The 17614-nt window shown below is 40.4% G+C and overlaps 1 protein-coding gene across 1 annotated transcript in view; it reads right to left on the bottom strand.

Moving 5' to 3' along the window:
• Positions 1 to 17614, bottom strand: part of RpS18 (ribosomal protein S18) — a 112187-nt gene that overhangs the window by 33918 nt on the left and 60655 nt on the right. The window contains 2 exon segments of the mRNA XM_071683070.1: positions 9799 to 9920; positions 9923 to 9983. Of these exon segments, the coding sequence (XP_071539171.1) occupies positions 9799 to 9920; positions 9923 to 9983 (183 nt within the window).

Raw genomic sequence — 17614 nt, forward strand, 5'->3', positions numbered from 1 at the left:
CCTGACTGCATTTGCCATCCTTGATGTCCTTCTGCCTTGAGGGACCAATCGGGTATTTTGTACTGCCGAGGATTACTCATGATTGTCACAATCTTTTCAACCTGGAAAAAAAAAAAATTCAACAAAAGGGTGAGAGAAAGGTTTGTTGGGGTGTTATATTGTTGTGACTTTGTGAGGCTATAGACAGAGTTGTGCAGAGGAGGGTGGATGTGCTGGAAATGAGATTTTTGAGGACAATATGTGGTGCGAGGTGATTTGTTCGAGTAAGAAATGAAAGGGTAAGAGAGATGTGTGGTAATAAAAAGAGTGTGGTTGAGAAAGCAGAAGAGGGTGTTTTGAAATGGTTTGGTCACATGAAGAGAATGAGTGAGGAAAGATTGACAAAGAGGATATGTGTGTCAGAGGTGGAGGAAATGAGAAGTGGAAGACGAAATTGGAGGTGGAAAGATGGAGTGAAAAAGATTGAGTAATCGGGGCCTGAACATGCAGGAGAGTGAAAGGCATGCAAGGAATAGAGTGAATTGGAACAATGTGGTATACCGGGGTCGACGTGCTGTCAATGGATTGAACCAGGGCATGTGAAGCATCTGGGGTAAACCATGGAAAGTTCTGTGGGGACTGGATGTGGAAGGGGAGCTGTTGTTTTGGTGCATTATACATGACAGCTACGGACTGAGTGTGAACGAATGTGGCCTTTGTTCTCTTTTCCTAGTGCTACCTTACGCACAAGCGGGGGTAGGGGGTTTTCATTTCATGCATGGTGGGGTAGCGACGGGAATGAATAGGGGCAGACAGTGTGAATTATGTACATGTGTATATATGTATATGACTGTGTGTATATATATGTATAAGTTGAGATGTATAGGTAAGTATATGTGCGTGTGTGGACATGTCTGTATATACATGTGTATGGGTTGGGCCATTCTTTCATCTGTTTCCTTGTGCTACCTCACTAGCCATTCTTCCGTCTGTTTCCTTGCGCTACCTCGCTAACGCAGGAGAGAGTGACAAAGCAAAATAAATAAATAAAACAGCAAAATTAGATTGGTAAAAGTGCGAGGTTCAGCACTAAAGATGGTTTCGTTAAATAGTTTGATATGGAGAGAATGACTGAAGAAAGAAAAAAATAAGTAGATAAACCAGTCAGATGAGGGAACAAGGAGAATGGGAAAAAAACTGGATATGAATGGACGGGTGAAAAAGATTTTGAAAGGCATGTACAAGATAACATGAATTAGACCTGGTATTTTAACTTTCTAAAAGGGGAAACAGAAGTAGGAGTCACGCGGGGAGTGCTCATCCTTCTCGAAGGCTCAGATTGGGGTGTCAATGTGTGTGGATGTAACCAAGATGAGAAAAAAGGAGAGATAGGTAGCATGTTTGAGGAGAGGAACCTGGATGTTTTGGCTCTGAGTGAAACGAAGCTCAAGGGTAAAGGGGAAGAGTGGTTTGGCAATATCTTGGGAGTAAAGTCAAGGGTTAATGAGAGAAGAGCAAGGGAAGGAGTAGCACTACTCCTGAAACAAGAGTGGTGGGAGTATGTGATAGAGTGTAAGAAAGTAAACTCTAGATTGATATGGGTAAAACTGAAAGTTGATAGAGAGAGATGGGTGATTATTGGTGCATATGCACCTAGGCATGAGATCATGAGATGCAAGTGTTTTGGGAGCACCTGAGCAAGTGTGTTACTAGTTTTGGTGCAAGAGACCAGGTTATAGTGATGGGTGATTTGAATGCAAAGGTGAGTAATGTTGCAGTTAAGTAGGAGAGATGGCCCGAGAGCATTATTGGATTATGTGTTAATTGATAGGCGCACAAAAGAGAGACTTTTGGATGTTAATGTGCTGAGAGGTGCAACTGGAGGGATGTCTGATCATTATCTTGTGGAGGCGAAGGTGAAGATTTGTAGAGGTTTTCAGAAAACAAAAGAATATTGGGGTGAAAAGAGTGGTGAGAGTAAGTGAGCTTGGGAAGGAGACTTGTGTGACAAAGTACCAGGAGAGACTGAGTACAGAATGGAAAAAGGTGAGAACTAAGGAGGTATGGGGAGTGGGGGAGGAATGGGATGTATTAAGGGAAGCAGTGATGGCTTGCACAAAAGATGCTTGTGGCATGAGAAGCGTGGGAGGTGGTCAGATTAGAAAGGGTAGCGAGTGGTGGGATGAAGAAGCAAGATTATTAGTGAAAGAGAAGAGAGGCATCTGGACAATTTTTGCAGGGAAATAATGGAAATGAGTGGGAGATGTATAAAAGAAAGAGGCAGGAGGTCAAGAGAAAGGTGCAAGAGGTGAAAAAGAGGGCAAATGAGAGTTGGGGTGAAAGAGTATCATTAAATTTTAGGGAGTAAAAAGATGTTTTGGAAGGAGGTAAATAAAGTGCATAAGACAAGGGAGCAAATGGGAACTTCACTGAAGGGGGATAATGGGGAGGTGATAAGCAATGGTGATGTGAGAAGGAGATAGAGAGAGTATTTTGAAGATTTGTTGAATGTGTTTCATAAGAGTGGCAGATATAGGGTGTTTAGGTTGAGGTGGTGTGCAAAGTGAGAGGGTTAGGGAAAATGATTTGGTAAACAGAGAAGAGGTAGTAAAACATTTGCAGAAGATGAAAGCCGGCAAGGCAGCGGGTTTGGATGATATTGCAGTGGAATTTATTAAAAAAAAAAAAAAAAGGGTGACTATTGTTAACTGGTTTGTAAGGTTATTTAATGTATGTATGTCTCATGGTAAGGTGCCTGAGAATTGGCGGAATGCTTGCATAGTGCCATTGTACAAAGGCAAAGGGGATAAAAGTGAAGTGCTCAAATACAGAGGTATAAATTTGTTGAGTATTCCTGGGAAATTATATGGGAGGGTACTGATTGAGAGGGTGAAGGCATGTACAGAGCATCAGATTGGGGAAGAGCAGAGTGGTTTCAGAAGTAGTAGAGGATGTGTGGATCAGGTGTTTGCTTTGAAGAATGCAAGCGAGAAATACTTAGAAAAGCAAATGGATTTGTGTGTGGCATTTATGGATCTGGAGAAGGCATATAAAGTTGATAGAGATGCTCTGTGGAAGGTATTAAGAATATATGGTGTGGGAGGCAAGTTGTTAGAAACAGTGAAAAGTTTTTATCGAGGATGTAAGGCATGTGTACGTGTAGGAAGAGAAAAAAGATTGGTTCTCAGTGAATGTAGGTTTGCGGCAGGGGTTTGTGATGTCTCTATGGTTATTCAACTTGTTTATGGATGGGGTTGTTAGGGAGGTAAATGCAAGAGTTTTGGAAAGAGGGGCAAGTATGCAGTCTGCTGTGGATGAGAGAGCTTGGGAAGTCGGTCAGTTGTTCGCTGATGATACAGCACTGGTGGCCGATTCGTGTGAGAAACTGCAGAAACTGGTGACAGTTTGGTAAAGTGTGTGAAAGAAGAAAGCTAAGAGTAAATGTGAAGAGTAAGGTAATTAGGTACAGTAGGGTTGAAGGACAATTCAACTGGGAGGTAAGTTTGAATGGAGAAAAGCTGGAGGAAGTGAAGTGTTTCAGATATCTGGGAGTGGATTTGGCAGCGGATGGAACCATGGAAGCAGAAGTGAATCATAGAGTGGGGGAGGGGGCGAAAGTTCTGGGAGCGTTGAAGAATGTGTGGAAGTCGAGAACATTATCTCAAAGCAAAAATGGATATGTTTGAAGGAATAGTGGTTCCAACAATGTTATATGGTTGCGAGGCGTGGGCTATGAAGAGAGTTGTGCGGCGGAGGGTGGATGTGCTGGAAATAAGATGTTTGAGGACAATATGTGGTGTGAGATGGTTTGATCAAGTAAGTAATAATAGGGCACGAGAGATGTGTAATACAAAGAGGGTGGTTGAGAGAGCAGAAGAGGGTGTTTTGAAATGGTTTGGTCACATGGGGAGAATGAGTGAGGAAAGATTGACCAAGAGGATATACGTGTCAGAGGTGAAGGGAACGAGGAGAAGTGGGAGACCAAATTGGAGGTGGAAAGATGAAGTGAAAAAGATTGAGTGATCGGGGCCTGAACATGCAGGAGGGTGAAAGGTGTGCAAGGAATAGAGTGAATTGGAGCGATGTCGTATACTGGGGTCGACGTGCTGTTAATGGATTGAACCAGAGCATGTGAAGCGTCTGGGGTAAACCATGGAAAGTTCTGTGGGGCCTGGATGTGGAAAGGGAGCTGTGGTTTCGGTGCATTCTTACATGACACCTAGAGACAGAGTGTGAACAAATGTGGCCTTTGATGTCTTTTCCTAGCGCTACCTCGTGCACATTTGGGGGGATAGGGTTGTTATTTCATATGTTATTACATGTGTATATATATATATATATATATATATATATACATGTCTATGTGTATATATATGTATACATTGAGATGTATAGGTATGTATATTTGCGTGTGTGGACGTGTATGTATATACATGTGTATGTGGGTGGGTTGGGCCATTTCTTTCGTCTGTTTCCTTGCGCTACCTCGCTAACACAGGAGACAGCAACAAAGCAAAATAAAATAATAAAATACAGAAGAGGTTGTCAGTTGTCTGAACTACGGCATGTGAAGCAAGGGTAAAGCATGGAAATGTCTGTGGGGCCTGATTGTAGATAAACTGGTTTTGGGGCATTACAAGTGACAGCCAAAAACTATATATGAACGGATACAACCTTTCTTTCTTTCTTCCAGGCACCACCTCACAAACATGGGAAACAGCAATCTAGTATGAAATAAACTTGGTTATTGAATAAAAAAAAAAAAAAAAAGCATTTCTAACTGCATAAACTACACAAAGCTGAAACAGAAATGAAAAAATTAAGCATTTTCTGATGAGGAATATAAAGTACAGAAATTGACTTAAAATTCAAGCAATTACTTCTACATTACTTCAACTGAAAACGTAGTACATTTGATGTTCAATTTTGTAAGAAAAAAAATCAAAACGTGCAAAAATATATCAGACCCATAACACACTCCTAATAAATTTTCAATCCTTGCACAAAGTTTTATTTTCTTCTCCAGAACAACTTACTAGATTGAAATTTATCAATGTTAGAAAACGTTTACCGAGACCAACTATATAAGTTCATCTAGGTTGTTATCAATTTTCAAATTTCATCTACCTTCTGATATTACACATTGGCACAGCAAAATGTGCAAGTGCTTTAAGGGAAGGATATATCTTAAAGGTACACTTATGCCTGGTCTTTTAAATTCCACTTTTCAATAAATCGTCATCCAATTCAGAGTATTGGGTAATGAACAACAGTTCATTATACTTAACCGCTGTCTCCCGCGTTAGCAAGGTAACAACGAAACAAGGAATGGCCCACATGCACATATTCATACATACATTTCAGTGTATATATACATATACAGACATTCCTAAGAGTCCATGGGGAAATGAAACACGATAAGTACCCAAGAGCACTTTTTTTGTGTAATCACATCATGGGAGATACAAGCGAGAAGTGCAAGTCAGTTGATATACAAAGAAACATAGCTAGGATGCCATTTGGTAAACAAGTGACTGTCCAGGACAGATCTTAGCATCTTGTTCATCAAGGAACTTCCTAAGGAATCCAAATCATAACTTCAGTACACTTTCATACTTGCTGCCTTCATCCATTCCAGTCACCACCCCACCACACAGGAAATTGCATTCCCCTCTCCACTGAGGAAGAGCCAGGAACAGACAAAATAGGCCACACTCGTTAACACTAAGTCTCTGTCATGTGGACTGCACCACATCTCCCTTTCCACATTCAGGCTCCACAGACCTTTCCATGGTTTACCCTAGGACACTTCACAAGCTCTGGTTCAATCCATTGACAGCATGTTGAACCCAATAAACAACATTTTTACAATTCACTATTCCTTGCCCGCCTTTCACCCTCCTGTATGTTCAAAGCCTCGATCAGTCAATTCTTTTCACTTTCTTCACCTCCAATTTGGCCTCCCGCTTCTTCCCTCCACCTCTGACACATCCTATTTGTCTATCTTTTCTCATTCATTCTATCCATGTGTCCAAACCATTCATTTCAACACACCCCCTTTAGCTCTCTCAGCCACACTATTACCACACATCTCTCTTACCCTTTCATTATTTGCTCGATCAAACCACCCCACTACATGTTGTCCTCAAACATTTCACTTCCACACAGCCACCATCCTCCACACAACCCTATCTACAGCACATGCCTCAACCATATAACATTGTTGGAACCACTATTCCTTCAAATACACTTGTTAACACTAAGTCTCTGTCATGTGGACTGCACCACATCTCCCTTTCCACATTCAGGCTCCAAAGACCTTTCCATGGTTTACCCTAGGACACTTAACAGGCTCTGGTTCAATCCATTGACACCATGTCAAACCAGATATACCACATTTTTACAATTCATTATTCCCTGCACACCTTTCACCCTTCTGTATGTTCGAAGCCTCGATCGGTCAATCCTTTTCATTTCCTTCACCTCCAATTTGGTCTCCCGCTTCTTCCCTACACCTCTGACACATCCTATTTGTCTATCTTTTCTTAATCATTCTATCCATGTGTCCAAACCATTTCAACACACCCTCTTTAGCTCTCTCAGCCACACTATTACCACACATCTCTCTTAACCTTTCATTATTTACTCATCAAACTACCTCACCACATATTGTCCTCAAACATTTCATTTCCAACACAGCCACCATCCTCCACACAACCCTATCTACAGCACATGCCTCAACCATATAACATTGTTGGAACCACTATTCCTTCAAATACACTCATTTGTGCTCTAAGAGATAATGTTCTCACCTTCCACACAGTCTTCAACGCTCCCACAACTTTTGCCCCCACTCCCATCCAGCAATTCGCTTCTGCTTCCATGGTTCCATCCAGTGCTAACTCCACTCCCTGATATCTAAAACACTTCACTTCGTCCATTTTTTCTCAATTCAAACTTACCTCCCAATTAACTTGTCCCTCAACACTACTGGACCAAATAACCTTGACCTTATTCACATTTACTCTCAACTTTCTTCTTTCACACACTTTACCAAACTCAGTCACCAACTCCGCAGTTTATCACCCGAATCAGCTACCAGCACTGTATCATCGGTGAACAACCACCAATTCACTTCCCAAGCACTCTCTTCCACAACAGACTGCATACTTGACCCTATCTCAAAACTCTTGCATTCACCTGCACAACAACCCCATTCATAAACAAATTAAATAACCATGGAAACATCATGCACCCCTGCCACAAATCGACATTCACAAGGAACCAATCACTTTCCTCTCTTCCTACTCGTACAAATGCCTTACATCCTTGGTAAAAACTTTTCACTGCTTATAGCAACTTAACTCCCTCACCATATACTCTTATCTTCAACAAATCATCTCTATCCAACCTATCATATGCCTTCTCTACTTCCATAAATGCTACATACAATGCCATCTTTTCTAAGTATTTCTTAAATACATTCTTCAAAGCAAACACCTTATCACATTCTCTACCAATTCTGAAACCACACTGCTCTTCCCCAATTTGATGCTCTGTACATGCCTTCACCCTCTCGATCACTATCCTCCCATAAAATTTCCCAGGAATACTCTAACTTATGCCTCTAATTTGAACACACCTTTATACCTTTGCCTTTGTACAATGGCACTATACATGCATTCCGCCAATCCTCAGACACTTCACCATAATCCACACATACACTGAATATCCTTACCAACCAATCAACAAGTCAACCCCTTTCTTTAATAAATTCCACTACAATACCATCCAAACCTGCCACCTTGCCAGCTTTCATCACCTCTTTGTTCACCAAACCATTCTCCCCTGAACACCCCATGTACACCAATTACAACTTCAACTACCACATTGTTCACCTTTGCATTCAAATAACCTATCACTACAACCCGGTCTTGTTCAACAAAGCTGCTAACACACTCACTAAACTGCTTCCAAAACACTTGCCTTATGATCTTTCTTCTCATGACAAGGTGCATACGCACCAATGATCACCCAACTCTCTCCATTCACTTCCAGTTTTACCCATATCAATTCAGAGTTTACTTTCTTACACTATCAATTCCCACAACTGCTTCAGGAGTGCTACTCCTTCCTTTGCTATTGTCCTCTCACTAAACCCAACTTTACTCCCAAGACATTCCCAAAACACTCTTTCCCTTTACCCTTGAGCTTCATTTCACTCGGCCAAATCATCCAGGTTCCTTTCCTCAAACATACTACCTATCTCTACTTTTTTATCATCTTGGTTACATTCACACCCAGACACCTTAATCTGAGCCTTCGAGGAGGATAAGAGCTCCCCACATGACTCCTGTTTCCCCTTTTAGAAATTTAAATACAAGGAGGGGCGGGGTAGTTTCCAGCATCCCCTTTAATCGCCTTCAACGATACGTGGGGAGTATTCTTTCATCCCATCCCCAGGGATTGGGGACAAAGCTAAATCCATACCCAAAGATGACCTTGGTTATGCAAGGTTGTGGTGAATGTAATGGTACAATCAAGGCATTCTTTAAAGCACAAGAGTCAACACATTCTTCCTGCCCAATTTACATGAACCTACATCATTTCGACTGTTTTACAACACTGCTGCCCAATTAAGAATTGGCACTCACACTATATTATCTTTTACTTATATTCATAATGACGGAGTTTGGTAAAGTGTGTGAAAGAAGAAAGTTAAGAGTAAATGTGAATAAGAGCAAGGTTGTTAGGTACAGTAGGGTTGAGGGTCAAGTCAATTGGGAGGGGAGTTTGAATGGAGTAAAACTGGAGGAAGTGAAGTGTTTTAGATATCTGGGAGTGGATCTGGCAGCGGATGGAACCATGGAAGCGGAAGTGGATCATAGGGTGGGGGAGGGGGCGAAAATTCTGGGAGCCTTGAAGAATGTGTGGAAGTCGAGAACATTATCTCGGAAAGCAAAAATGGGTATGTTTGAAGGAATAGTGGTTCCAACAATGTTGTATGGTTGCGAGGCGTGGGCTATGGATAGAGTTGTGCGCAGGAGGATGGATGTGCTGGAAATGAGATGTTTGAGGACAATGTGTGGTGTGAGGTGGTTTGATCGAGTAAGTAACGTAAGGGTGAGAGAGATGTGTGGAAATAAAAAGAGCGTGGTTGAGAGAGCAGAAGAGGGTGTTTTGAAATGGTTTGGGCACATGGAGAGAATGAGTGAGGAAAGATTGACCAAGAGGATAAATGTGTCGTAGGTGGAGGGAACGAGGAGAAGAGGGAGACCAAATTGGAGGTGGAAAGATGGAGTGAAAAAGATTTTGTGTGATCGGGGCCAGAACATGCAGGAGGGTGAAAGGAGGGCAAGGAATAGAGTGAATTGGAGCGATGTGGTATACCGGGGTTGACGTGCTGTCAGTGGATTGAATTGGGGCATGTGAAGCGTCTGGGGTAAACCATGGAAAGCTGTGTAGGTATGTATATTTGAGTGTGTGGACGTATGTATATACATGTGTATGGGGGTGGGTTGGGCCATTTCTTTCGTCTGTTTCCTTGCGCTACCTCGCAAACGCGGGAGACAGCAAAAAAAAGAAAAAAAAAAAAAAAATACTCTGAAAACAATGTATGACCCATAAAAAACTGAACTGTGCTGCTGTAAAGCTTTTAACTTATAACTTAATGATACTAGACGATTATGAACGCAATGGCCAAAAGGCCAATTTCAGTTTCTTTTCATAATCACATTCATTAATTCTGATACTTCAATCTATCATTAACTTTCTTGGTAAATTAAAAAGTACATTTGTCATAGACAACAGTATACATACCTCCTCCTCACTCAGCTTTCCAGCATGCTTGGACTGATCAATGTCAGCCTTCTTCAAAACAATGTTTGAATAATGGCGACCAACACCCTTGGTGGCTGTCAAGGCAAACATAACTTTTCGTGGCCATCGATATTAGTGTTCATCAAACGCAGAATATGCTGAAACTTTTCTGGCATCACCAACGACTGTAAAAGATATAAAAGCTTTAACAATGTAGACAAGGCAAACATTCAAACTAATTCCATGACTTGTATAACACTCCAAAGTCGGAAAAAAAAAAGGTGCAAAAAAAAAAAAATCAAGTACAAAGACATGTACATAAATCTTCTTAAATAGAGCAAATCCATTTAAAGTAACCATGTGGTCATCGCTGACATGCAATAATAAATTCTCAAAACATCCAAAGTGCAGTTACTGTGTTGACTCAGTTGCAACAAACCCTTCCCCTGCTATATGTTCAGAGTTGCTATGAAAACCTTAAAACCAGACCTTAGCCACCTAACAAATTATAGTACTACGAAGAAAGGAAGGTGCAGCAAATTAAGAAAATTATTTTTTAGGGTGGGCTACTGTCACAGGTTATACTGTTCATGTATGAACTCCCATGGTGAAGCAGTTATTCCTGACCATAACATTTTCAAGGGCTGCCCATTCAGGGTTGAGCGCACAAGTTGGAATCCTGGTTACAGCAGTCAATATAGAATCAACCTAGATGTTCATCCACCCCTAGGGGTTGGTCAGTAAAATGGGTACCAGGGTCAGGCTAGGGTATATATCCCTGTGGACTGAGGAGAGAATACTTGCCAAGTATTACCTGCATGATGTTGGCCACTAAAAGGGGAGGGAGCAAGGAGATAGACATCCTCCTCTCTAGTTTTTAATTTTCCAAAGCATGGAACAGAGAAGGGGGCCAAGCGAGAATATTTCCTCAAAGGCTCGGTCCTCTTTTCTTGAGGCTACCTTGCTAATGTGGTAAATGGCAAACATGTATGAAGTAAACCATGAAAGGATATGGGACCTGGATGTGTGGTAGTTTCAGTACATTACACATGACAGTTGGAGACTGTGTCATCAAAAGCGGCCTTTTGTCAGTTTCCCTTTTGCTACCTTGCCGACGCAAGAGGTGGGAATGCCATTTCCTGTGGGGCAGGGTGGTGCTGGGCATGGATGAAGGCAAGTGTGAACATGTACATGTGTACATACATGGTTGTGTACATAAACAAGTATGTTATGTGAATGTTTATGTATATGTATGAGTATGTATATATACATGAATGAATGAATACAAGTGGATGGGTTGTTCTTCAACCATTTCCTGAGTATGTATATATACATGAATGAATGAATACAAGTGGATGGGTTGTTCTTCAACCATTTCCTATCACTACATCACTGACGTGGGAAACGGTGATCAAAGTATGATACAAATATGAATATATTCAGCTAACAACTGACTCTCTTCCAATGCCCTCCAATCCCCAACATATGCATATTTGCCCCTCCAAAACTTGCATTCACCTCCCTAACCACCCCATTCATTAACAAATTAATCCAAGGAGACATTACGCACCCCTGCTGCAAAAACACATTCACAGGGAACCAATTACTTTCTTCTTCCTATTCATAAACATGTCTTACATCCTTGGTAAAAACTTTCACTGCTTCTAGCAACTTACCTACCACACAATATACTTTTAAAACCTTCCACAAAGCATCTCTATCAACTATCATATGCCTTCTCCAGATCCATAAATGCTACATGCAAATCCATCAGCTTTTCTAAGTATTTCATTTTTGAAAGAAAACACCTTATCCACACATCCTCTACCACTTCGGAAACCACACTGCTCTTCCCCAATCCGATGCCCTGTACATGCATGCCTTAAGCCTCTCAAGCAATACCCTCCCCAATGTAATTTTCCAGGAATACTTAACAAACTTAGGCTGGTGTATGTGGGTGGGTTGTGCCATTCCTCATCTATTTCCTTTCACTACCTCAATGTTGTGGAAAACTAAGGTCAAATATAAATATATTAATATTTACTATACTTAATCGGTTTCCCACATCAAGAAGGTATTGCAATCAAACAAAGAATAGCCTTACCATTCATATACACAAACGCCCATAAACACAAGACATTTTTTTTTTTTTTTTTATACTTTGTCGCTGTCTCCCGCGTTTGCGAGGTAGCGCAAGGAAACAGACGAAAGAAATGGCCCAACCCCCCCCATACACATGTATATACATACATCCACACACGCAAATATACATACCTACACAGCTTTCCATGGTTTACCCCAGACGCTTCACATGCCTTGATTCAATCCACTGACAGCACGTCAACCCCGGTATACCACATCGCTCCAATTCACTCTATTCCTTGCCCTCCTTTCACCCTCCTGCATGTTCAGGCCCTGATCACACAAAATCTTTTTCACTCCATCTTTCCACCTCCAATTTGGTCTCCCTCTTCTCCTCGTTCCCTCCACCTCCGACACATATATCCTCTTGGTCAATCTTTCCTCACTCATTCTCTCCATGTGCCCAAACCACTTCAAAACACCCTCTTCTGCTCTCTCAACCACGCTCTTTTCATTTCCACACATCTCTCTTACCCTTACGTTACTCACTCGATCAAACCACCTCACACCACACATTGTCCTCAAACATCTCATTTCCAGCACATCCATCCTCCTGCGCACAACTCTATCCATAGCCCACGCCTCGCAACCATACAACATTGTTGGAACCACTATTTCTTCAAACATACCCATTTTTGCTTTCCGAGATAATGTTCTCGACTTCCACACATTTTTCAAGGCCCCCCAGAATTTTCGCCCCCTCCCCCACCCTATGATCCACTTCCGCTTCCATGGTTCCATCCGCTGCCAGATCCACTCCCAGATATCTAAAACACTTCACTTCCTCCAGTTTTTCTCCATTCAAACTCACCTCCCAATTGACTTGACCCTCAACCCTACTGTACCTAATAACCTTGCTCTTATTCACATTTACTCTTAACTTTCTTCTTCCGCACACTTTACCAAACTCAGTCACCAGCTTCTGCAGTTTCTCACATGAATCAGCCACCAGCGCTGTATCATCAGCGAACAACAACCGACTCACTTCCCAAGCTCTCTCATCCCCAACAGACTTCATACTTGCCCCTCTTCCCAAAACTCTTGCATTTACCTCCCTAACAACCCCATCCATAAACAAATTAAACAACCATGGAGACATCACACACCCCTGCCGCAAACCTACATTCACTGAGAACCAATCACTTTCCTCTCTTCCTACACGTACACATGCCTTACATCCTCGATAAAAACTTTTCACTGCTTCTAACAACTTTCCTCCCACACCATATATTCTTAATACCTTCCACAGAGCATCTCTATCAACTCTATCATATGCCTTCTCCAGATCCATAAATGCTACATACAAATCCATTTGCTTTTCTAAGTATTTCTCACATACATTCTTCAAAGCAAACACCTGATCCACACATCCTCTACCACTTCTGAAACCACACTGCTCTTCCCCAATCTGATGCTCTGTACATGCCTTCACCCTCTCAATCAATATCCTCCCATATAATTTACCAGGAATACTCAACAAACTTATACCTCTGTAATTTGAGCACTCACTCTTATCCCCTTTGCCTTTGTACAATGGCACTATGCACGCATTCCGCCAATCCTCAGGCACCTCACCATGAGTCATACATACATTAAATAACCTTACCAACCAGTCAACAATACAGTCACCCCCTTTTTTAATAAATTCCACTGCAATACCATCCAAACCTGCTGCCTTGCCGGCTTTCATCTTCCGCAAAGCTTTCACTACCTCTTCTCTGTTTACCAAATCATTTCCCCTAACCCTCTCACTTTGCACACCACCTCGACCAAAACACCCTATATCTGCCACTCTATCATCAAACACATTCAACAAACCTTCAAAATACTCACTCCATCTCCTTCTCACATCACCACTACTTGTTATCACCTCCCCATTTGCGCCCTTCACTGAAGTTCCCATTTCCTCCCTTGTCTTACGCACTTTATTTACCTCCTTCCAGAACATCTTTTTATTCTCCCTAAAATTTAATGATACTCTCTCACCCCAACTCTCATTTGCCCTTTTTTTCACCTCTTGCACCTTTCTCTTGACCTCCTGTCTCTTTCTTTTATACATCTCCCACTCAATTGCATTTTTTCCCTGCAAAAATCGTCCAAATGCCTCTCTCTTCTCTTTCACTAATACTCTTACTTCTTCATCCCACCACTCACTACCCTTTCTAATCAACCCACCTCCCACTCTTCTCATGCCACAAGCATCTTTTGCGCAATCCATCACTGATTCCCTAAATACATCCCATTCCTCCCCCACTCCCCTTGCTTCCATTGTTATATATATACAGACATTTAGGTATGTTTTCATACTTGATGCCTTCATCCATTCCTGTCGCTACCCCACCACACAGGAAATTGCCCCCCACCCTTCAGCAAGGTAGGTCAAGACACAAGGTCCACATTCGTTCACACAATCTCTAGCTGTCATGTGTAATGCACCGAAACCACAGCTCCCTTTCCACATCTAGACCCTACAGGTCCAAATATGAAGCAACAGTAACATTTGCTAATAGATTTTACTGAAGACTATTTTCAATGTTCTCTCTTGCATGTACAGGCTTACAAAGGCATCAGTTTTTCTTTCCATTTCTCTTCTAGTTCAGAAATGAAGGCATGTTCTGCAACATGTCATTCCTTTAAACAAGTAAAATTAAAAAAAGATTAAAAAATTTGGAGAATATTTGTCAATACTTGATGCATCTGTCATACACCCCTCTATGAGAGGAAAAAATATACTTTTGAATCAGCAATACATACTCCCACATTCCATACATTTGGAAAAATTCAACACCCCAAAATAATCTTACTTCATCACCTCCACATTGTGCATTAATTAGCAAGTACAATGTTTACCTATAACAATGATTCTGTCATGTCCTGTTCTTGAGTTATCTCATGTCCAATGACTGACCCATGGGTGGCCAACTGATACGAGGGTGATAATGTCCTACATGCACTTTTGAATGCTATGTATGCTTAAAGCACACTTCTATCATTCAATACTTTTTCTACACAAGGTGCGTTATACTTACATGGTCATATGTTCAACATAGCTGAACAAAAAAGCCTACACATATACACACACTTTGCCCTTCTTGATTCTTCGTGCTGCTACACATTACAAAAAGATTTTGCACCAAATTACAAATCTTTAAAAAATCACTATTCTGGAATGGGAGATACCTTTCTTATTATTTCAACAGCCAACTTAAAATCAGGTACAATGACCTTGTCTAGAAGATTAGTTTGGAATAACTACATGACAGTCAGTTAATCCAAGTGGAATCTTCCATATAATCTCCCTTCACATACTGCACTCAAGAAATATGTAATGCAAGAGTGACTTGAGTTAAAGGGAATACCTGTCCCCATCGCTATTCGGTAAAGAAGAGCCTACTAACCTCATTCATCCCTGCTTCCATGGATGAAAATCAGTATTAAAAAGTACGGGATACATCTGCATGTAAAATGGATTTTTGGTAAAGGTATTCAAGACATTAATATGAAAAGTAATTCATAATATTGCCATGGATCAATAAGTACTACCTAACAAAGAATAGAAACTAGTAAATAGTACATATCACAGAACTTCCTTTTGGGACATAAGATTCAAGTTAGCTCTATCAACTTTTGATTAGACGTACAACTGATCATGTATCCCCAAACTTCAAAAGTGTTAGTACTTGTACTCCCACCCCCAATGAAATTTGCAACCATTACTGCTTAACCTAAACAAAGGTACAATTTATTTTTTTTATTATACTTAATCACCATCTCCCGCGTTAGCGAGGTAGCGCAAGGAAACAGATGAAAGAATGGCCCAAACCACCCACATACACATGTATATCACTATATAAACAAACACCACCATTACACAGTACTAACACCACTATTAACATAGGCTTAAAATCATTATAAGCATTCTCAAGTACATTTCCTGCTCAGTATGGATATAACCAAATAAATAACCAGTATGAAGTGCATAAATAACAAATCACCCCAAAAAAAAGTAATGACCTGTACCCTACAGTATGATGACTTCTGGTACATTACAAAATCAGACATATCTACTTTCTGGTAAATCAACACTATATTGTGGAATTAATTTTCGTAAAATTAGGTAGTGCAAGCAGTATATTTGTAAGGAAATATCAGAAGCATTAAAATATCCAGCAAAAATGGTGGTATACATGATTGGGATTTTGCTTTACTACCCTTTAAATCCATCTTCAAATGTTAATCATTAGCTCTAACTGTAGATAGGGTCATGAGACAGGGAAAATATGAGATTAAATAGCACAAGGTAGGAAAATGTGAAAATCCTATCATATGCTCTTAACATTTAAAGACTGCAATAAAGTTCCCATTATTCCCTTAAAAAAAAAAAAAAAAAAAAAAAATTCTTAATGTTTCTTAGTTTGATTGAAAACGTAAAACGGATTTCATGTCTATAGCAATGAAAGTATATGACCCTGTATAGGTGAAATCTCAGGAACTAATTCATGTCTTAAGTTATGCATATATCCAAACTCGCCAAACATATTTGCAAAATTCGGAGTCAGATCCAAACACTACATGGCATGCCAAAATTCAAAATGCTAAAATACCAAAGGACAACATTTTACTGCATTTATACCTGCAAAATTTTCTAGTCAGCCATCTGAAGGGTGGTCACTTTCCAAATGTTCTCACACAGCACAAGGGCATTAGAAAATGACAGCATAACACCATAAGCAGCCCTCCCGTTTGTCTGAAATTTGCTTCTTTAACATGAAAATGTCCCAATATCTTGTTCATTCTTATGACTCCAACAATTTCCCATCAATTAACCGGCCCTCCCAATTCATAAATAAAAACTGATAAAGTTGCGTGTCCAACACAAAATCCCACACTACACACTTCATGCTCTACAACAATTATTGCATTATCTGAACAACACCAGCAATCGCTATGTATGCTAGGGATGGGGTGCATTTGTCTTCAACAGGATTTGTTTAGTTTGCTAGTTGTTTGGAGAATAAAGTTTCAGGTGTCTTTTTTCCATTAGAAGGTTTGGGTCAAGGAACGAGTCAGGGACTAAATGCCAAGAAAAGCCTACTTAAGGAAGTGTCAAATACAAAAAAGAAGGATATAATATAGGATATTATAAAGGACAATGTATACTATATAAATTTTTAGAATTTAAGATGGATCATTTGTGGGTGATAGCACCAAATCTACACATTTTATGTTTAACTGAAAAATGGTTGAAGTTAGATGAAAGGGATCTGTTGTCAGACTTTATTATTTTTTTTTTTAAACTATTCGCCATTTCCCGCATTAGCGAGGTAGCGTTAAGAACAGAGGACTGGGCCTTTGAGGGAATATCCTTTTCTATTAATGGATACAAATAATGGAAGACCGTTAACATTGTGCCTATTTCTAAGAGGGGGGATAAATCAGATGCAACAAATTATATACCTGTTAGTTTAACATCTATTGTGGGGAAATTTGTAGTCAATAAAAGCAAACAATTAGAGTACATATGGATAGGCATAGTTTAATTAGGGAAACACCACAGGTTTACCAAAGGAAGATCATGCCTTACTAATCTAATTACATTTCTTAAAAGATTTTGAAACTGTGGACAAGGGCAGTAATTATGACATATATTTGGATTTTAGTAAAGCTTTTGATA

The sequence above is a fragment of the Panulirus ornatus genome, chromosome 3 (assembly GCF_036320965.1).
Source record: "Panulirus ornatus isolate Po-2019 chromosome 3, ASM3632096v1, whole genome shotgun sequence".
Taxonomy (NCBI): Eukaryota; Metazoa; Arthropoda; class Malacostraca; order Decapoda; family Palinuridae; genus Panulirus; species Panulirus ornatus.